We start from the raw sequence: 22687 nt of genomic DNA on the forward strand, positions 1-22687 counted from the left end.
AGTTGCTCGCAAAACTGGAAATATTACTTACTTAGTCTTTTCAATAAAATTTTGCGCGATGAAATTGTCCCTGAAAGCTGGTCAAGTATAATCTTAACAATGTTGTTTAAAAAAGGTGATAAGAAAGACCCAGCGAATTACAGGGGAATTTCTCTGGTTAATCATATAACAAAGCTTTTCACATCTTTATTGGCTGAAAGGCTATATACTTGGGCAGAAAAATGTAAAATACTACCTGAAGGTCAGGCGGGTTTTAGGTCAAACCGAAGTTGTATGGACAACTTATATGTACTGTTTGAGTTAATCCATGCAAAACTAAGGCAAAAAAAGGGTACATTATTTATCATATTCGTGGATTTAAAAAGAGCATTCGACAAAATAATACATAGGTATTTATGGGCAAAACTTTTAAATATGGGCGTTAGTGCAAAGTATATAAGGATACTGAAGGACCTCAATAAGGCGCATATAAGAATAAAAACTCCAGAGGGTCTAACGGATAGGATAGATATAACGGAAGGGGTACTGCAAGGAGAAATCCTTAGTCCCCTTTTGTTTATTCTCTTTATCGCGGACATGGAGGAATACTTCCGGGAAGAAGGCCTCTATGGCACAAGTTTAAACATTCTAACTGACATACTATTACTTCTATATGCTGACGACCTAGCAATAATTGCAAATAATAAAGCTGATGTCGCGAAAAAACTTAAAATTCTACACAAATACTGTGAAAAAAATGGGTTAACTGTAAATGTAGACAAATCTTATATATTGTATTGCAGAAAAGCAGGAAAGATACCAAAAAATCTTAAATTCTATTACAATGCAAAAAACATAGAAATAGTGTCAAATTTTACATATCTTGGGATACCTATATCAGCGTCAGGAAGGGGGCGCTTGGCAATGACGAGTGCAATAAGTAAAGCAAGAACCGCAATAGACGCCGTAAACACAGTTATTTATAAAGCTAGAATTTATGATTTTGATAGTATTAACACACTATTTGATAGTATGATTTCTTCGATAGCACTATATGCAGCCCCTGTGTGGGATCTCAGATACATAAACGAAATTGATAGCCTCACCACTGAATTCTATAAGAAGATATTATGTATAAAACGTACAACTCCGAATAATCTGGTAAAGTATGAGACAAACAGAATTGATTTAGCGTATAATATTTGGAAGCTCACATGGGGCTGGATAGTAAAAGTGCTAAAGATGGAAGAAAATAGATACCCATTGTTATGTCTTAAAAAACAGATAGAGCTATATAAAAGCGGTTATGAATCTTCTGAATATAATTGGTTTACCGAGGTTGGCAAGTTTATAAAAGCAATAGATGAAAGGTATATGTGTGTGCTTGACTCGTTTGACGGTAAAGAGTGGGAGAGAGTAGGTAAAATTCTGTTAAGAAAGTACAAACAAACCTTAACAGACAAAATACAAGCGCAAGTTAACAGAATTGCCTATCTAGAAACCCCAGATTTATACAACAAACCAAGTAATCAATATCTTCATAGTAAGGTCCCGCTAAAGATTAAAAAAATTATGGCACAACTTAGAACGGCAAATAATTATGGTTTCAGTCTATATGTAAACAAAAAAGTGAATAAGTTTAACCCATTCGAGCCGTGTCCAACATGTCAGGATGAAGCATTCGATACTCTTAAGCACTTTCTTATGGAATGCCCATTGTACCGGGATATAAGAGGCAAGTTTGTGAATAATATAAATGTTACAATCAATAATCTTAATGTCGTCGAAGTATGTCAAATGAACAATCCAATTGAACTTAATAAAATTTATGTTTATGTTGAACAATTATGTAGGCTAAGAGAATTACGCATTTCTAACAGCAATATTCTAGATTAAGCGATTTATAATTAATTAACTAGTAAGTTAAGCTAAAAATCAAAATGTACAACTCCGAACTCAATTTGTAAACATTAGAAACATCTAATAAGGCAAATAAAGAATCTATTTATCTATCTATATTAATTCGATATTTGAAAACTAAAATATTATATCTAAATGAATTCAAACAAATCATTGAATTTAAAAATTCTCTATTGGAAATCATTTCGAATTATTAACATTCAGTCAATTCAAATTAATTAAAGAAAAAAAATAATTAACCTCAACGTCATATAATAAATTCCAATAATCCGTAAGCAATGGATACCTTTTAAAACTAAAAACAGAACGAATAAACTTTCGAGAAACGACAGTTTTTTTTCTCGATTACAAATAATTCAGAATTTAACAATCATACGAGTTTTATATTCTTATAAATTTCTAAACTTCGGATTATTATTATTGACTTTCAGGAACAAATAAAAGAAGAAAGGAATTCGGATGTATTCCGTTTAAATTAAATGAAGAAGAAATAATAGAATTTAATTACCGTAAGAATCAATAACAACAAAGCGAAAAAAAAATAATAAGTCAAATTGTTTATAACAAAATCCTCTATAAAAAAGGTTGGATGCATTTTTATTGTCAGATTTCAAATTAATTAATAATCTTGCATCAAAGTTTTCTATTCCCTAATTTTTCATCTTTTTTTGTTTATAATTTTTTTATTATAACATTAGCGCAAAAAGTTATGGAAAAAAGTTATGGATAACTGTATCAAATATAAAAAAGCTCTTGACAAAATTTTTGTCAGCCTCACGGTTACGGAGGTAAATAACAAAAACCAATCACACCCTTGATTTCAAGATGGCGGCCGTTCGCTAACTCTTTCGGATCCGGAAACTGAGTTTCACACTCATGGCCCACCCCCCAGAGAATGAAAAAAAAATAGCGTTCTACCCAAAATTCTCAGCAAAATCACGCTTTGCCTGGACTAATAATGATGACCGCGACACGCGCTCGTAGAAAAATTAACAATGCTCCAGAACAATAAGAGGTAGGAAGCCGAAAACTTTCACAAAACTTCTTCGAAGCATTGTTAAAATGTTGGTGTGATTGAAAAATGAAAACTTCAAATTTCGTCGCACAACTTTTTCAATGTATAGTATAATAAGGAATCCTGCATGAAATCTTTGGAAAAAATCGCAATTTTATTTATCTCCTATATTCAGGATTGTAATTGGGCTTCAAAGTCGCGGGATACATTCAAGTTTGTCGTGTTAAAGTTTCAAAAATAAATATCAATACTGAATAAAGTTACGACGATTTGAAGTGAAAGAAAAAATATCTTTTGCTTTGACAAAAATGACCTCTTGTATTTCAGAAACTGTAAAAATTATCAGTAAGGTGTATCTGGGATAAAGATGCGTAATGAAACCAAAACAAGTTGTCATAGCGTTAGACAACTGCATGGTGATCAAGTTGTAACACAGTTAGATAAGTATGGTGACGCGACATACAATAATTAAAATGTTCCAACATGTTGTTTACAACAATTTGCTTATGATTGTTATTATTACAACAAACGCTGGTAGTTGATAAGATAAGAAAACTTGTTTTGGCTTTCATTTTCCATGCCGTTGAGAAATTGTTTTTTATTCTGTATCTCTGATTATACCGGGCAATGAGCTATTTTCGGCAAATTTAGTTTCCGAAGATAATTAGAAGTGAGGCCTGCGAGGTATTTGCTAATGAATTTGTCCATCTTCTCTTTGTGTAGGCGGCGCCGCGCGGCGTTCAATCGTCCAACAGCCGAAGAGAACGCCAACTCTTCGGCTACGATAGCTGCTGCTACGCACACCGAGACCCCGCCTGCGCAGGCAGGTGAACCACTCGAGGTCGTATTGAACCTCGACGAACCGAGCACGTCTGGAGGTACTCTCTGACGCATGTCGACTCCCGAACTGTTACGCATCTTGCAATCAGAAGATGATGATAGCGACGCAGAAGAACTTGGGGACCACGATAACGTTCGCGACAATGATTGCGACATAGAGAGAGCCGCTGCAGTATCCGACTTTGAATGGCCTGAAGAAGATGGCCTGTCCGATTACGAGTTGGTTGTATCTGACGCTAAACCCGACTCGTACCGTTTAGAAGAAGCGCACATCGATGGCCGCCGTATTGTAAGCTTAGAGCATCTTTTCTCTGATTTCATCAGGAAATTCGGGAATCACGCACCGGCTCTAAATTGTCCGATGCGTTCCCTGGTAATCGTGGATTCGCGCCGGCAAGGCTTGAAGACACAAGTATTTTTTCAATGCCAAATGTGCCTTTACAAAGACAGCGTCTGGACTGAACTGGAAAATCTTCAATCCATGGACATACATCATAGCGCGGTGGCCGGATGCATAACGAGCGGAATAGGGTATTCACAATTGGAACAACTCCTTGCAGCGGTTGATATCCCAAACGTCTCGCAGCGGACCTATCTGAGGTACGAGAACGATATAACGCTCTCAATAATTAGCTCTCAAACGAGGTGACGTCGTTGATGGCATCCCTCATATTCCCGTCGTAGCGGATGGTAGCTGGATGAAACGATCTTACCGAACCGGAAAGTACGATTCTCTGTCTGGAGTTGGAGCGATCGTCGGGTATCATACGCAGAAGGTCCTCTTCATCGGAGTGCGTAATAAATTTTGTGCCACGTGTGAGAGGGTGGCCCGTACTGGGAAGGAACCTACGGAGCACACGTGCTACAAAAATTGGGATCGAAACCGCAGTTCGACCAGCATGGAGAGTAACGTTATCGTCGACGGATTCACATCCAGCATTGATACGCATGGACTTATCTACTCCACTCTGATCGCCGATGAAGACAGTAGCGTGTACAAGAAGATCTTGGACAGCAGCCCGTACCCGAATATGATTGTCAAGAAGGTCGAATGCATCAATCATTTGTTGCGTAATCTGGCAACGAAAATAAAAGACACGATGAAAAATAAAGGTCGCATAGGGAAATTGCGCCAAGTTGTAGAAGGTAGCGTACTCAGGCTGCGAACTGCCGTATCGAAGGCTGCAAAGTTCAGATCGACGGAAGACGCTCCCACAAGCCTGAAGGCCCAGAAGCTTTCTGGGGATATTTTAAATATCCCGAGCCACGTGTTTGGTGAGCATAAGAAGTGTGCTGAACTGGGGTACTTTTGCGATGGATCGTTGAAAGAAGGCGAAGAAAACCACGTTCCAGCTCTAAAGGCTTTCGGACTGTACAACAAGATACAGGAAGCCTTTTCTAGTCTGAGTTGCCACTCTGACAGCATAATATTAGGCGTAAACAGCAATAGCGTGGAGAGGTGCAATTCCATCATTTGCAAATACATCGGTGGTAAACGAATAAATTACGGGGCCAGAGGTTCGTATACCGGAAGATGTGCCGCAGCTGTCATACAGTTCAATACGAATAAATCTTTGAGCGTATTGAGTGAAGCTGTCAATGAGGAACCAACAGCGACGTTGAGGCACATGGAAGAGCGGCGCATTCGGAGGAATGAGAATAACGCAGCAAGCAGAGACAGGTGTGCCGAGAAACGAAAAGCTGAAAAGAAAAACGACTCGAGTGCAGCATCGCGAAAAGTTGGACGTTCGAACACAACCGAAGACTACGGATCTAATTATCAACGTCCCGACTTATCGGCGGAAGAAAACGCAATAAAAACGCAGTATCACTACGATTAGCTGCTCGAATGGCAAGCGAACCGCGATGAAATTGAACGGACAACAAGGCAGCAAGGACGAAGCGAGCGTTGGCTGTCAATACGGAAAAAGATATTGACTGCATCGAATTTTGGACGCGTGTGTCGCATGCGAAGTGATACATCGTGTAAAAACTCCGTCAAGTCGCTGCTGTTTCCGACACCGTTGCGGTTTCCTGCTATTGAATATGGCCGGCAATGCGAAGAACAGGCGCGAAAACAATTGGCCACCGAGCGCAATATCAACATCACGGAGTGTGGGTTGTTCATCGATGAGGAGCTACCGTACATCGGTGCGTCGCCGGACGGTGTAATCGACGACGATGGGATTGTGGAAATCAAGTGCCCGTTTTCCATAAAGAACTTCGCCCCGGAAGAAGCGATCGCACAAAAAAAAGAAAATGTGCATCGTATTTTTGACAGCCGAGGCGAAAACGTGAACGAGAGTCACGAGTACTTCTACCAAGTGCAAGGTCAGCTGCACGTCACCCGTAGAAAGTACTGCATCTTTGCTGTTTGGACACCACGAGGTATGAAAAGTATAGTCGTTGAGAGCAACGCCGACTTCTGGTCTAAAAAAATGCAACCCTTCTTGACGAGATTCTATAAATGTTGTATGGTGCCTGAGATCATTGACAGCTGCCTGCTAAGAAATATGGAGATCAGAGAACCGCAGTATATTGTAGACGCTCGTCAGGAAAACGAAAACAGGGCTGCAAGTAAGGCAAAGGACCAAGCGAAATAAATAATATTACAGTTTTGTTTCCTCGTACCACATCTCTGATGAATGTACAAATCACAGTTACTCACAGTTGTCCGTAATTTTAATCGAAAGATAGGGTTATATCGTTCTAGCGGGCAGTCGTGTGACAGATAAAAATTCTTCGTGACGAATCTCCTGTGACGTAATTTGTGTTGTACATTTATCGTGGTGCAGGTAATCGTTAGAATACAAAATTCCATACTAATATAATTTTGAGTTTTTCATACAATCAAGCTTTCGAATATATCATATGTATCATATGTATTTAGTTGTGAGATATTTAAAATATTTCAGCCGCCTATGTTGCTGAATTTGTAGTACTGTGCGTGATATTCGTTTGTGAAATATTGGATATGATCAGAATATTATTTGAATTAGAACCATTTTATGTTATTTAAGTACATAGCCATTACACATTCCTGTGAGCATGCCGCGACGCGTTACAAGAATTCCAGGAAATGATTACATGAATAATGGCATAAAGACATTAGAATCTCTAAACATCCTGATGGGAAATATGTTTATCGAGCCTGTCATACGACTGTCAGCTAGAACGACACCCGCTCTCGATTGAAATTACGACCTACGGAGATTCAGATCGATTACTGGCGCATTAGCGGTTTGCCGGTAATCTCTTACGAATGTTCAAATGATTTGTTATACATTTTTCAAAATATTCAGTAACCAAACTGTATACGTGTTTCAAATTTTTTTTTATCTGATTTCTTGATATATAATCATTTTGATTTTTCGTTAGGAGTGTGCAGAACAAGAATTTTATCGAAGCCTAGATTCGAATGCTCGGAGGGTTCAATTATTATAATCGTACGGTAATTTTTTTTCCGATAATTGGTGAAATTTACACATGTACGTGTAAAATATACCCTAAGTACGATGCAAATATGCGAGAAATTTCAAATCTTGAGGAAAATAAATATTACGACTGTTATTATTTCATCATATAAACCATAAAACGTCAGTCGGGACGAAATTTAGGTTCTTGAATCAGAAATATCATCAAGACAAAAAATGACCGCGTATTTTCCATAACAATGAAAGCTTATTTGAAGTGATATATGAGCATAAAAAGTCAAAACCTATTTCTATGATTTTTTTTCCGGAAGCGCCGAGTCATTTAATTTTGTTGCAAAATGAGCGCGCAGTAAACTTGAAGAATCAATATCTCATCTCCGGTTCTATTTGACGTAGAAAAATGATTCACAGCACATTCGCGAGCAGAGAGGATAAGCTTTCGTAGAAAACTTTGGTTTATCCGGAAACATTGAACATTGTAATTGTTATTAACGAACGAATTGTTTGATAGTACCATTTTTTGACGGGGCTTCTACCATTTTATACATTCTGTAAAAAATCTTTCCGATTACAAATAATCCGTCGGGTTTGACGAGGAATTTCCCATTCATATTTATTCCGATTGACCATAAATTAGATATCTGCTATCGGTAGTGAAATATTGAACACGGTGAAATTTAGAGTGATTCGTCAAAAATGGATATCTTAATTCCAAAAGAATTATCTCAAATTTTCGGATTATTCAAGACGATGAAAATTTTTAACCACACTTCATCAGATTCGACCATTCACTTTCAACATTTTTAGGTATAGTGAGATGGCGCCGACACATGGTTGTAAGAGAATAGAAGAGAACCCATCTATTTGTATGTGTCTTTATATGATAAGGAGGGGAGGGCACGAATTCTCTGCCAAAGTATATTTTTATCGACAAGTACTAATCATGTTATGGATTCTGCATTGAAAAAGCGAAACAACCAAATGAACACGCTTATATTTTACAGGATAATCCGTCGTAACCGTTGGACGGGCGCAATGTCACATGCCGCGAGGATATCTTCACGAAGTGGTGAACTATGTTCAAATTACATTACTTCGCAAAGGATGTTAGAAACTCCCATCAACCGGGAGAAGGAACTGTTTCGCACAACCCGCAGCTTCATAGTTACCTTGAATCTCAGATACTATTTCCTTGCATTTAATATTTCAGAGGGTATAAAAATAATCCTCAACGTCGATGTCAACAATTATTTCATACATCCATAGTAACATGAATAAAGTGTTCCAATATTATATATAATCATTTTTTGAAACCCTTTTCACTAGTAAAATAGCTTCGAACATAAAATTTTTTCATCATTGTCAGTAGAGTTGTGTGTAACAAGCGATGTACAATTTCAGAATGATTCCGATACAGTAATACCCCGAACTTACGCTATGGGTCGTGCCCGTATTGACGGCGTAGGTCGAAAAAAACGTTAGTCGGGGTGCACGTTTTATACAACTGTATAATATATATATATATATATATATATATATATATATATATATATATATATATATATATATATATTAGAGTGTCCCAAAAAAACCGACTATTTTTTTTTTTCAAAAAACATTGAAAAATCGTCAGAGTATCTCTAGAAAATGACCCTGTGAAAATATAAGCTCTTAATATTAATATTTAGAGGTGGCGATTTGTAATTTTCTATTTCCCATTTAAATAACATGGGAAAATTTTTTTTTGAACTTTGGAATTTTGTGATGGGATAACGAGCTACTTCATAAGTATGACAAAATCAGGTCTTATAGGAAATTTGATGCTCTACAAAAAAGGTCCGATTGACATTTTGCGTAAATCCAGCCGTTTCAAAAATATCGAGCCTCAAACTTCGGACTGTTTAAAATTATGCTTTTTTTTCGTAAATACAACAAAAATTAATTTATATGTATTATAAACCCAGAATTATCAACTGAACAATAAATATATGCATATATTTGACGGAATGCAGATCCGAAATTATTAATAAAAATATTAATAATTCGTAAATACAACAAAAATTAATTTATATGTATTATATGTAATTAATATTTTTATTAATAATTTCGGATCTGCATTCCGTCAAATATATGCATATATTTATTGTTCAGTTGATTTACGAAAAAAAAGCATAATTTTAACCAGTCCGAAGTTTGAGGCTCGATATTTTTGAAACGGCTGGATTTACGCAAAATGTCAATCAGATCTTTTTTGTAGAGCATCAAATTTCCTATAAGACCTGATTTTGTCATACTTATGAAGTAGCTCGTTATCCCATCACAAAATTCCGAAGTTCAAAAAAAAATTTTCCCATGTTATTTAAATGGGAAATAGAAAATTACAAATCGCCACCTCTAAATATTAATATTAAGAGCTTATAATTTCACAGGAACATTTTCTAGAGATACTCTGACGATTTTTCAATGTTCTTTGAAAAAAAAAAAATAGTCGGTTTTTTTGGGACACTCTAATATATATGTATGTATATGTGTATGTATGAATACTCACCAGAGATAATCATGTATGTACCTCATAGAAAACCTCTGAAGAAGAATGAGAAATAGTCTTTATTTTCGAAATACAAAATGTTCGAGCGCAGTCGTCTGCCGACACAAAGATTTTTTTTTCCCGCGCACAGTCACTATCCGTAGACTGAACGAATAATCGAATACAATGTAATGCACGGACGGAAAATAAACATGACCATTCAAGTTTGCGACAAGGAGAAGCCGCGTTGGGCGGGGGGCGACCGATGGCGTAACTTCATAAAACGAGACCACAACGATTCGTACCCGTTTTGTTTCAATCGTATTTTTCAAACATATTTTCAAATATTTACAAATGGTGAATGGTGATATTTATGAAATCATTTTGAAAATACTTCGTGCTGTGTAAAATTAATATTGCGCGATATGTTTTAATGTATATGGGACCTTCTTTTAGAACCAAGCACCTTTGTGACCGACACATTTTTGATTCAGCTGAAATTTTTTTTGACGAGTTCTATACCGAAAAAATAGGGATACGTATTCGAGGATTTTTATTTCACATATTTCGTAAAATAGAGGGGATCGAAAATTTGATAATTTGGTGTTTTTTAGCTTGGAAGACTCACTTTCAAACATTCACAACGCCGGTTCTATTCGAGTTGGAAAGTTCGTTTTTTTCATCTCAAAGCTAATGCAATGAATTTTATTACAACAATTTTTTCATTAACGATTATTCCGAAATTTATACTGTTATAAACAATTAATATGTTTTAATCGATCTTTAACGATTGCCCCAACCTCGTAGCGAGTTCTTAGCACAACCATCGTATTCGACGTCAAATTTTTTATCCATAACGTATTTTGAATTGATGGAGAATACGATGGTCGTGCTGAGAACTCGCTATGAGGTGAAGGCAATTGCTAAAAATCGATTTAAACATATTGATTATTTATAACAATATAAATTTCGGAATAATCGTGAATGAAACAATTGTTGCATCAAAATTTATTTTATTAGCTTTGGGTTGAAAAAACGAACTTTTCAGCTCAAACAGAACCGGCGTTATGAATTTTTGAAAATGAGTTCTCCGTGCCAGAAAACACCAAATTATCAAATTTCTGATCCCCTCTACGTTACGAAATATGTAAAATAAAAAAATCCTCGAATACGTATCCCTATTTTTTCGATATAGAACCCGTGAAAAAATTTTAAGCTACATCAAAATTGTGTCGGTCGATTTTTATCTAAATCTGTCGGATTCGTCAAAGAATGTCCCATATTCAAGGGTGTTTCACGGAACAATAAATTGAATTTGCTATATTTACCGTAAAACTATCTATATAATGATCAGTTCGGTCGTGATGCAATCGCTACACACATGACGTCATCATTTGCATGCAAAATTCGGGTCAATCCTGTTGGTATGGTTACCGACTCAGATTCAGGTCTTTTACCGACCGCGTTTTGTCTAATATTGTGTTGCGCTACTCCTCGGTGGAGAGTACCACCTTCGAATGGTTTGGAACCGAGGAAACTTACGCAGAGGGCGTTTCGATCGATTACAACTTTTAGATCCAGGTCAGCAGCACTTTAAGACGAGAATCTGGACCCGAAAGTGGCATCGCCCTAAGACCTGGATTACCACACTTATTTATCAACACGCCACGGAGTACCTCATCCATACCCTCCTCGTGCCGACGCATGACGTGTATCGCCTCTTCAAGTTTCACCTGCGTCCAGCTGCCTAGAACCATGCTGTATTCTGTTTTTGCGTTTACCTTCGCCCTGTGCAGTGCTCTCGACAGCAAGACAGACGATTCGACTAACGTCGCGATGAGGCAACTGAATCAGAACCCGGGAATCTTCTTGGAACAGTTGCAAGACCTACGTACATATAACAAAGAATGGACTCTGCTGAACTACGTAGACCTTCAATATTTATTCGACCGACTTGACCAAACATCAGAATTCTTAACCATAATAAAAGGAAAATTTTTACATTAATAAATTTTTGAAAAATGAATATAAATTTATTTATTTTTCAAAAATTTAATAATGTAAAAATTTTTTTTTTTCAAAATTCCTAATTTTTTAAAAGTATTTTAAATATTATAATATATGTAAATAAAATATAAATAATAAATTCATTAATAATTTTTTTCAGTTAAATAATTATATATAGTATATGTATATATATGTGTGTGTGCATAGGGTGCTTCATTTTTAGGCGATATTTTTTTTTTGTTTGTGCTACCTGAAAATCGGATACTTTATACAAAATAAAAAATTATGCCGCCGGGTAAAAGGCTTAAAGTGCAATAGCGGCTTAGCTCATTTAAAAATTCAATTTCCTATTTAAATAACACAGAAAAATTTTTCTATTTTATTCAAAAATAATTTTTTAAATTAGAAACCTGAATTATATAATGACTCGAGAAAATCGTTTTATTGTCTATAGTAAATTATTATTTGATGTAAAAATAATAAATCTAGATTTAGAAATGATTTGATGTGAAATATAATAAACATTCATCTTCGCAGCTCTATAACTCAAAAGCTGTTGGTCGGGGGGGATTTACGCAAAGGAACTTTTTGTAGCAAATTTTATGCCCTACAAAAGCTATACACGCGTTTTTTCCAAAAAAAATTTTTTCACGTCGAAAAATCAAGTTGAAACCGAAAAAAAAAATTTTTCCGTGTTATTTAAATAGGAAATTGAATTTTTAAATGAGCTAAGCCGCTATTGCACTTTAAGCCTTTTACCCGGCGGCATAATTTTTTATTTTGTATAAAGTATCAGATTTTCAGGTAGCACAAACAAAAAAAAAATATCGCCTAAAAATGAAGCACCCTATGTGTGTGCATATATATATATTATAATTTTTGATGAACTTTTGAAAAAAGAAAAATTTGAAAACAAAAAAAATATCTTACATTAATTGAATTTTTGAAAAATCAATACAATCATTAAAAAAATCCCATATATTTTTCAATTATTCGCTCACATATTGATCAAAATAAAAATATGATTCATTAAAAGAATGCCATTTAATGTACTCTATAGATTGCAATTTGGAACATTTATACAATGGATTAGAACTTATTGGGAAGTGTCGAAAAAACATACAGATAGATGAATTATTAATTATTCAATCTCATATTTTTCATTTTTGAAAATTGATTATTCATTACTTAAGGAAAAATAATTCATTCAAGTTTATGATTTTTTTGATTGTTAGATTATTCAATTCATTGACCACCATTCATATCCAATCATATTGATGTTTAACTATTACGTACATATTTATAAATTATATACTATGTTATTTTCATTGAATAGGAGGATGATGAATAAATTTATTATTTATGTTTTATTTTGATGTGTGTGTGTGTGTGTGTGTTATTTTTTTTTTTTTTTTTTTTTTTTTTTTTTTTCTAAGGGGGGGGGAATGCTTTTACGCATTCCAGGCATAGATGTTTTCTTAGATGTTTTGCATAGGTGGACTGCATATATTATTCGCCTGGATATGTGAGACTCAACTAGCGCCATACAAAAAAACTTGACACTAGCTACTACTCACTAAACCCTAAACCCCTTTTTCTTCTCTCCTCTGATCCCCTGCGGTACGACTGTGAAGTATTACTTCGCAGGGGGAGGTTTAGCTGCTGCTCTTCCTTCTGGTAGCTAAGGTGTTATTTCTTCCTTCCTTCCTTCTAGATCTTGTTTTCCGTTCTTCTTCCTTCAATGGAACGCAACTCTGTAAGCACTTCGGTAGCAAACGTGCATGTGGCGTTCCAGGCAGCTTCGGTTGACAGCATTTCTTCTACTATTGACTCTGGTGTGATTCTCTTGTTCAGGATCTTCTCTAACTCATCACGCTGAGGGATAAAACGAGGGCACTCAAGAAAAACGTGCTCTGCATTTTCAGCAACTCTTGGGCAGGCCGGGCACTCTGGAGAATCATCATGCTTAAAGCGATGGAGATATGCCCGGAAACAGCCGTGTCCTGACAGCATCTGTGTCAAATAGTAGTTGACCTCGCCGTGATTCCGGCCCAGCCAAACGTCAATCCTTGGTATAAGTCGATATGTCCATTTTCCCTTTTCTGCAGCATCCCATAGTTGTTGCCATCTTGCAATACTATATCGTCGCTCTTCAGTTCTCAGATCTTCAGCGCTCAGTGTAGATGACCTCTTTCGGTGGTATAGGTTCCGTCTTTCCTCAGCTAGAACTCTAAGAGGCAGAGTTCCAGAAATGACGCACACTGCTTCCTCGGATATTGTGCGAAAGGCGCTTGCAACTCTTAGTGCACTTAATCGGTAAACCGGTCCGGCTTTCCTCCATGATTCTTGGGTCTCCAGCGCGTCTGCCCAAACGGATATTCCATATGTGAGCACTGATGTGACTACTGAAGACAACAATTGTCTCCTGCTCTGCTTCGGGCCTCCAACATTCGGCATCAGTCTTGATAGACTGGTTACCACCGCTGATGCTTTAGCACTTACGTGTTCGACCTGTTGCTTAAAGTTCAGTCGGGCATCAAGCATCACTCCCAGATATCGGATAAATGGTTGCGATGTGATCTCATGCTCGCCGACATTCGGCTTGATGTTTTCGACAATCTTTCTGCTGGTGATGAGCACCGCTTCAGTTTTGTGCTTGGCTAGCTCCAAGTTCATCATATCCATCCAACGGTTGATCCGGCTAAATGTGATATCAAAGGCCAGATTTATTTCTTCCAGATGTTTCGCGACAATCACCACGGCTACATCATCGGCATATGCTACCAGTTTGACTTCTTTTGGCACTGCTATTTTCAGGAGACCATCGTACATGACGTTCCATAGTAGCGGGCCTAGGACTGAGCCTTGTGGCACACCACCGGTAATATTATACTCCTTAGGACCACTCTGTGTGTCATATCTAAGGACCCTGCTCGTGAAGTAGCTTGCTACCATCCTACACAGGTATCCTGGAACTTGTTTCTCTTCGAGGGCCCGCATGATGCAGTCCCAATTGGCGGAGTTGAAAGCATTCTTGATGTCCAATGCTGCTACCAAACAGTACTTTTTTGTACCACGTCTCCATCTCTTTCCGGCTATCGCTTCCTTGGCTGTATTGACAACCAGGTCGATAGCATCCAGGGTTGATCGTCCTTTCCGGAAACCATACTGATTTTCTGATAGGAGTGGATCGACTACGGCGTCTATTCTCTGGTGGATGATTCGTTCTAATATCTTACCCGCCGTGTCTAGCATGCAGAGTGGGCGGTAAGATGATGGCTCGTCTGGTGGCTTTTTTCCTTTGGGAAGCAGTACTAGTCTCTGTTGCTTCCATCTTCGAGGAAAGATCCCTTCTTTGAGACATGAGTCGTAGGTCTCTAAGAATAATTTTGGCGCTGCTTTAATAGATGTTTTTAGTGCAATATTTGGGATCCCATCCAATCCCGGCGCCTTATTATTCCCTACGCGATTGCATGCCTCCATCAGTTCTTCTACTGTGACAGGTCGAATGTCTTCAGAATTAATCTGCAGTGATGAATATATAAACTCACGTTGCCGCGGAAACAGCGTTGAGACGATCCTCTCTAGGAGCTGTGGACACGTAGGTGACGGTATTGGCTGGTATTTCAGGTGGGTCATGACCACCTTATACGGTCTGCGCCATGGGTCCCTGTCTACTTCTTCGACAAGTTCCTTCCAGCAGCGTTTTTTGCTATCTTTGATGGCCTTGTTCAGTTCTCGGCGGGCCTTTTTGTACTCCGCGACCAGCTCCACCGAGTTAGGTCTTCGATAGCCACGTTGCGATGTTCTTCTTTTCTTGAGACAAGCTGTTCTGAGGGCGCTAATCTGATCATTCCACCAATGCACCGAAGGTCTTTGATTTATACCACGCTTACGAGGCATGCAGGTGTCACACGCCTGGGTGATTTTCGTCATTAGGTTCTTCGTCTTCTCCTCAGCATCTCCTGTGATGGTCGAGTCCTTGTCTAATGCTACTACCAAAGCTTCCGAGTCAAAGTCTTTTACTTTCCATCCAACTGCATTAGTTTGTCTAGTTGCTCTTCGAGGGTTCCGACCAGCCGATATTTCCCAAAGTATTGCATTGTGGTCGCTGGCGGTGTAGGTGTTCATAACTGTCCAAGAATAGCTTCCTCTCAATAGACTGCTGCTGACGAATGTGAGGTCTATTATCGAACTAGCCTCTCCCTTGGTGTATGTTGGTGTTTCGCCAATGTTAAGAAGAACTACGTCCAGCGTGGCCATTGCTTCAAGTAATGCTTTACCTCGCGCATTGGTCTGCTTGCTGCCCCAGTCTACCGCCCAGGAGTTGAAGTCTCCGGCTATTGCTACTGGGTAGTACTGCTTTGCATCCTCAGTAAGTCGATCCAGGAATTCTGTGAAATCAGCAATAGAGAGGCTAGGTGGTGCATAGCAGCTATAAAAGCGGATACCGTTAACAGATGCTGCTACAAAGCCGTTGCTATTATTGCTCACTACGCTCTGGAAAGGAAATTTGCCACAGGACCAGATGACAGCTTTGGTGGTGCTGTCAGATTCCCAAGGTTGGTTATTCAGGTGTCTGTACGGCTCTGCTATTAGTACTAAGTCTAGCTGTAGTTGACGCACGGTCTGCATAAGCAGGTCATGCGCAGCCTCACAATGATTGAGGTTGAGCTGTAATATCTTCATTATTTCTTGCTTGTCTTCTTCTGAAGCGCCTCTTGGAATACCGGGCATCTATATGTGCCGGCATGGTGAGCAGCAACTTCTTCGCTATTCTTCTCAGCGCATAATACACATTTGGCTGGATTTTTACAGTCCGCAATTTTGTGTCCTTCTTCTCCGCATCTTATGCAGTGCTTAGACCGGTCAACTTTGCCCTTACACTGGGATCCAATGTGCCCGAAGTGCCAACATTTATAACATTGAACCGGTCTCATCGTCGCTCTTATTCGGCAGTTAACCCAACCGATTCGGATCTTGCCGTTTCCATCCAGTAGTTTTCGTGCTGTTGTCGCTGGTAGCGTCACTGTAGCCATCTGCGTACCTCTAAAGGCATTACGGATCTTTATTGCCTCTAGTGGTATCTCGCCAGCTTCCGGTTTCAGGGCGGCCTGGATATCTTCCTTCGTCGTGGTGTCATCGATGTCTCGAATCTCGATTGTCTCCTGTGGCCCTTTGCAGACTACTTTGGCGTCTTCTTGGAGGATGCCCGCAATGGCCTTCTGTAAGGCTTGGCCTTTGTCGGTGCTCTTCCTCGAGAGCGTAATCAACATGTCTCCGGCGTTGGTCTTGTGTACTTTGTCGACCGTATGACGGACCTGGTCTTCAGGAACGTCCTGTTTAATACGCCGCAATATCTCGGCATACTTCGCCTTGTCTGCTGGGCGGATGATCAGCGCGTCAGGCCTGATCCATTTGTGCGGTTTTTTCCGCTTAGGCTCCGGCCTGGTCTTCTTTAGAGACTCTTTTAGGAGCTGCTCTTTGGCTAGCCTCCTTTTCTCTTTCTTCGTCTGGACATCTGTCCAAACATTCGCGTCTTTTTTCTCAGCATTCTGCTTCGTCAGGTTTTTGAGAGGACTTGGTTTCAAGTCCTTCTTCTTTGTCATTCTGTTATCTGTTAAGCCCGGGGAGTTTCGGTTTTTTCTCTTGATAGACTTGATGACACTTCCACTTGTTTCTTCAGCAATAGATTCACCGTCACCATCGGCTCCGGTGTCCATTGATTCTCCTTCAATCTCCACAGCAGGTGGACTGTTTTTCTCCGGAGTAAGACGAGGAGTGAGTCGTCGAGACGACTGCCACTCTTCGTCCAGTGTTTTAAATCTGCGAAGGGCGGTGACTACACTGGTCGTCTTGCTCTTTATCTCCTTGTGGATGTTGACCTTTGATTTGACAAAGTCATGCAATTCGCTGGTCAGCGTTTCGAGGCGTTCCAGTGCTTGCGTCCTCTTCATCTCAGCGCCTGCTTCAATCGCTGCTTGTTGGGCGTGTAACCCGTTCTCACTCATGTTTGTTTCCTTTATATTACTCATATCCTTTTAATATTACCAGCGCATCGTACGGAGAGGAGCGGGTTGTCATAACTAGGAACGGGTATACCCTCGGAGATAGTAGTACTCCTACCCCAGTTCCCTGAGGCCTAGTCGACACTTAGCCAGTCCCGGAATACACGGACGGACTAGACTCGCTCGAGGCGGTGAAGATTCCGATCTCTATCACTCACTGCGTACTTCCTGATCAAGGCCCGAAGTGGCTGGCTCCTGAACTACTGCTATAACTTACACCTCGGCAGAGCAAGCTCACATCAGCCTTAGCCGGTATCGTCGGAAACTACGATACAGGTTCCGGACACTCCCGGTGGGTCACAGCAGAGAACGATCTTCTTGTTGCAGCGTCAGATGGGATGACCTGCCCTCTTGAGGTCAGGTGGTATGACCAACCCTTTTTAAGGGGAGTTTGTTTTACGGGGGTGTATTTTATTTAGCCCCTACCCTCTGTACCCTGTTAACTAAGAGACTCAGTCTCCTAGTATCATCCAAGGACAGCGAGCGTTCTCCAATTCCCATGGAGACGCGCCTGGTAGCAGTTTCTCTTCTGCCGCAGGTGTGTGTGTGTGTGTGTCAAATCCTATGAAAATCGCCACCGAAAATGACCGGGGGGGGGGAGGGGGGGGGGGGCGTGAGAGCGGGTGCGCCGTGAGTTGGGGGGGGAGACTAGGGGGGAGCTAGGGGGGAACTAGGGGCAAGCGCCGCCATCTTTGGATTAGAACTCTCATATATACACTACTAAGTATAATAACTATTTACATAATGAACCGTGCGGCATGTCCTATTAACAAGGAGTCCAGGAGTAGAGAGAGCTAGATGGAATCTTGTCGCGTACGGTCTCGCGCGAGCTCGTCTCGCTACGCAAAACTATCGCTGGCCAATAGATGGCTCGTCAAGTTTTATTCTGGCCATTAATCAAGATTATGAATTTGTTTATATATTACAACAGTGATAATTGAATGTGAGTGTGAAGGTGTGAGCGGTTCTGCGAGTTCGAAGCCGAACCACCGAAGAGTAAGTGAGAGAGAGAGAGAGAGAGAGAGAGAGTAAACATTAAGATAAAGAATATTGTAAGCTTCCCCGTCTCCCAATACTGTTGCTATCTTTTCATTAAACATTTTCATTTGGCTTTCATCATAAACATTTTGGTACGATAAATTGACATCCTCCAACCATATTCCCGGGAACGCCCTGTAGTGGACGTTCACCTCCTAACCCACATATATATAAATATAAACCTCTACCTAGAGGGTCAAGTCGTCGCGTGCGAGCCCGCTCCGCACGTGACAATAGTACGAATGCTATAAGTTGTTTTACGATTTGCGAAACGTAACAATCAAGCCTCGCTCCTTGCATACAATACAAGCTCGCACTGGACGGTGTTTTACTTATAATCTCAAAATCGTCAAATAAATGTGTGGTTTTTTCACACGTGACACTATTCCCTAATTTCCTGCATCTCAGAGGCAGAAACGTGGATAGTTGAGGGACTTTATTTTACTCGCTCTTTTGGCTCAAATTTATTTTTTTTTATTTGTGAGCTTGAAAAAAAGTATGGAACGATTGGCAACGGAAACAAAATGAGCGCCGTTTTCGCTTCAGAGAGCTCTCTTAAGCTTGCTGTAAAGCTTCGAGGGCGTATGAATGAGTATAAGCCCTTTTGACATTAGCACCGAGGTACAGTATGCCTATTTTTATTTTCAAAGTGCCGAATTTGTTTTCAGCTCTGCGACTATACGTTTTACGTCCCGCCGAATCTAACAAGCTGTTTCTCTTCTCATAGCTACGAACAAAATAGAAATAGAACTTCTATTAGTCGCGCATGTTGGCACACTCGTCGCCTCCGATCACTGTTTTCATATTTATAATATTCATCCACATGTTTCTAGTTTCTACATTCACAACACGTGTTTTAGTTTCATACAAGTGCGAATTATATATTTATTAATAAATTATATTCAGTAGTGATTTAAATTGAATATTTTGAATAATATTATTTACTATTCGTAAATATTGGTGAATAAAATTGTGCTTATATACTTTTTCAAGTGCTCCAATATAATTAAGGTAAACTATCCGTATGTATTATTATTTATGAATTATTTATTCAATTTCTATTCCAGTTTTCAAGATGGGTAAGACAAATGCGGAAATATGTAAGAACTATTACAGTTGAAAGCAAGCTGCCAAGGAAGCTGAAAAAATTCGGCAAGGCTTGTTTAATGATGCCAAAGAAGTATAACTTCTCACGCGCGTACATAGGTACACGCACCCATTTTTTTTCCTTTACAACATGATGACTTTTTGGCGGTGAACGCGTAGTAATTCCGACGTGAGCCAAATAACGACCACCCTAATATACATAGATATATGTATTGTAACGTAGCGTTTCAGAGTCGCCCGTCACAAGGGCACACAACCGTTATTATTTCTAGTTTACGCGTCCTCAGCAGCGTACTCCAACCGAACTCGATACAAAATAGGCAAAACCTTTAACTATGTAAAGTCAATTTATACTAGTTTTATTTTTATTGAACAAATGAGGCCCTATTTTCACACACAGTCACCTACAGTTACACACCGTCACATACAGATACATACACACTCATCCCAATTTCTACATCATTCTCGGATTTATCTTGGAGTTCGGTGAGACTTTTAAATAAGCAATCCTTCAAATTTTAACTTATCTAGGACGCTCGTTTTTCTCCCACGTTGGCACCTGCCCTGGGACTGGAATCCGGGATCAAAGTCGATGATTACAATAGATTCTCCACGTTGAATCTAGTTTGAAGTAAGTGGTGTATATACGCCGGTTCTGGACCGAAACCCCCCCTATCTCCCCCCTAGCCCCCCCCCCCCTCGACTCACGACGCACCCTCTCTCGCGCCCCCCCCCCCCCCAGTCATTTTCGGCGGCTATTTTCATAGGATTTGACACACACACACACACGCACACACACACACACACACACACACGCTCAATAATTCCTGTCAAGACTTGCTTGGCGCCGGAAAGCCGCACATAAATCAGATAGGGTAAGAACCCGCTAGATCTATTGAAAAATTCCATGAAATGACCCCTGAAGGAAGGTTTAAAATGGCGTTTCGAATGCTTTTAACAATTTTTTTATTTAACATCAATTACATTTAGTTTTCTTATTGTATTCTCAATTATCTTATTCTAAATTTTAACGAGTAAAATTATACATATTATTTTCGATATCCATATTAATTAAACATATCATTATTTCAAAATTGACTTATACCAATTTTTTAACAGTACCACTGATCGGATTATATTCAACAATGCGATCATGCAAGATCATGCAGTAGGCAGAAGTGTGTGGCGGGAACGTAATGCTACAGTCAAATTCCAATCGAATGTCCACAGGTTCAGTTTTCAATGTTTCGTTCTGCTTGGAGCAATCGATGACAATAAGGGGAGCTTGGTTTATAAATTCACGCCTCGATATCAAAGGCTCAGCTTCTTTGGTATGGTAGCTCATTGAAACCGAACATACATATCATAGAGAATGGTGGGGGATGTGCGGGCTCGGACTTGTTCGCTATAAAGAGTCGTAAAACCCAAGACTGTGTGTACACATACCATCCGGTGAAGAGCGGGCAAGATAAGATTTTTCTTACACCAAACACTGTTCGCCACTCGCTTTTCGTTGACCGATTTTTCCCACCACATGGCCCACGCTGCTTAACGACTCATAAAACTCAAAAACTACATTAGGCGGCGGCGGGTTCGTGGAGAAGGGGGAGGGGGTGAAAACCTGTTCCAACACGCTTTTAGGCAAGATGCAGCTGCGGAACTGGGTGACTTCAAACTGGCAGATAAACCGCAAAAATTTAGGGATGGTGGGGGCGGGAACTGCGGACCCCAGCCGTCTTGAGCGTCATTTTTTACATGTATTTCATCATCTCTGCAGAGTCGGGAGGGCAATAAAACCCAAAAATTTAGGGATGGCGGGTCGGATGAAGGGGGGGGGGGGGGGCCAGTCGTCTCTGACGTCATTTTTCCCTCCGAGATGCGCAGAACGCAGTGCGCACCGCGTCTCTGACGTCATTTTACCCTCCGATATGCGCAAAACGCAGTGCGCACAGTTTCCAAATTCTTGCGATCTATCGGCCTATATACACATAAGCTCAACGCATCCTATGCAGACTCGTCAGTCTTACACGAACGTGCAAGTCAAAAAAGTTATACAAAGTTCAGCTTATATCAACGTCAAAGTCATGGCAGTCGAAGCGTATATGGAACTTGCGGAGCAGATGGAGAGGACGTCCAATTTGCTAAGAGAGCAACCACCCGGAGGAGAGAATGACGTCGTCATCAATAATTGGGCTGATATTGGAATTGCGAATATCCAAGTTCTGCGCGATATTTCCATGCAACGAGGAACAACCGTTGGTGCGAAAATACGTATCCAACATACGATCGCACTCCTGCAATCTTGGGTGACGAAGATCAAGCAGTTGCAGCAGCGCACAGTGGTGACGGCTGGAAATATCGGTACTCCTGCGGGTGTACAATGGGACGACGTGGATAGCGCTTTTGCCAGCCGAATCAGAACGGGTGTTGTCACAAATCTCCGTCATAAAAATTTGGACGCCTTTCTGGACGATGTGCAGCGCGTCGTCACCGAGAAGTTGGAGCTGATACTGCGCGAGGAGGGAAATGTGAAGGTTAACCTCATATTATCGTGCAAATTCGAAAATGCCAAGCACGAAGAGATCTCCACCGAAGTTAAGAGTTTCAACACCTCCAACGTGGCGATTCTCCTCCCATCAAGCGATATAAATGGTTGGTTTATACGTGCACGGGGTGATCTGCAGTCAAATGTGGAAGATTTCGAGCAACGCGATTCCGGCTGGAGTATAATTCAGATCCTTAACATCGCTGT

The 22687-nt window shown here is 39.9% G+C and overlaps 1 protein-coding gene across 1 annotated transcript; it reads right to left on the reverse strand.

Annotated features, from left to right (window-relative positions):
* Positions 1–16410: 16410 nt before the first annotated feature.
* On the reverse strand, positions 16411–17757 carry LOC124185015. The gene has a single exon (XM_046575301.1). The coding sequence runs from the start codon at positions 17755–17757 to the stop codon at positions 16411–16413; it is 1347 nt and encodes a 448-aa protein (XP_046431257.1).
* Between the last annotated feature and the right edge of the window lie 4930 nt (positions 17758–22687).

The sequence above is a fragment of the Neodiprion fabricii genome, chromosome 6, assembly GCF_021155785.1.
Source record: "Neodiprion fabricii isolate iyNeoFabr1 chromosome 6, iyNeoFabr1.1, whole genome shotgun sequence".
Taxonomy (NCBI): domain Eukaryota; kingdom Metazoa; phylum Arthropoda; class Insecta; order Hymenoptera; family Diprionidae; genus Neodiprion; species Neodiprion fabricii.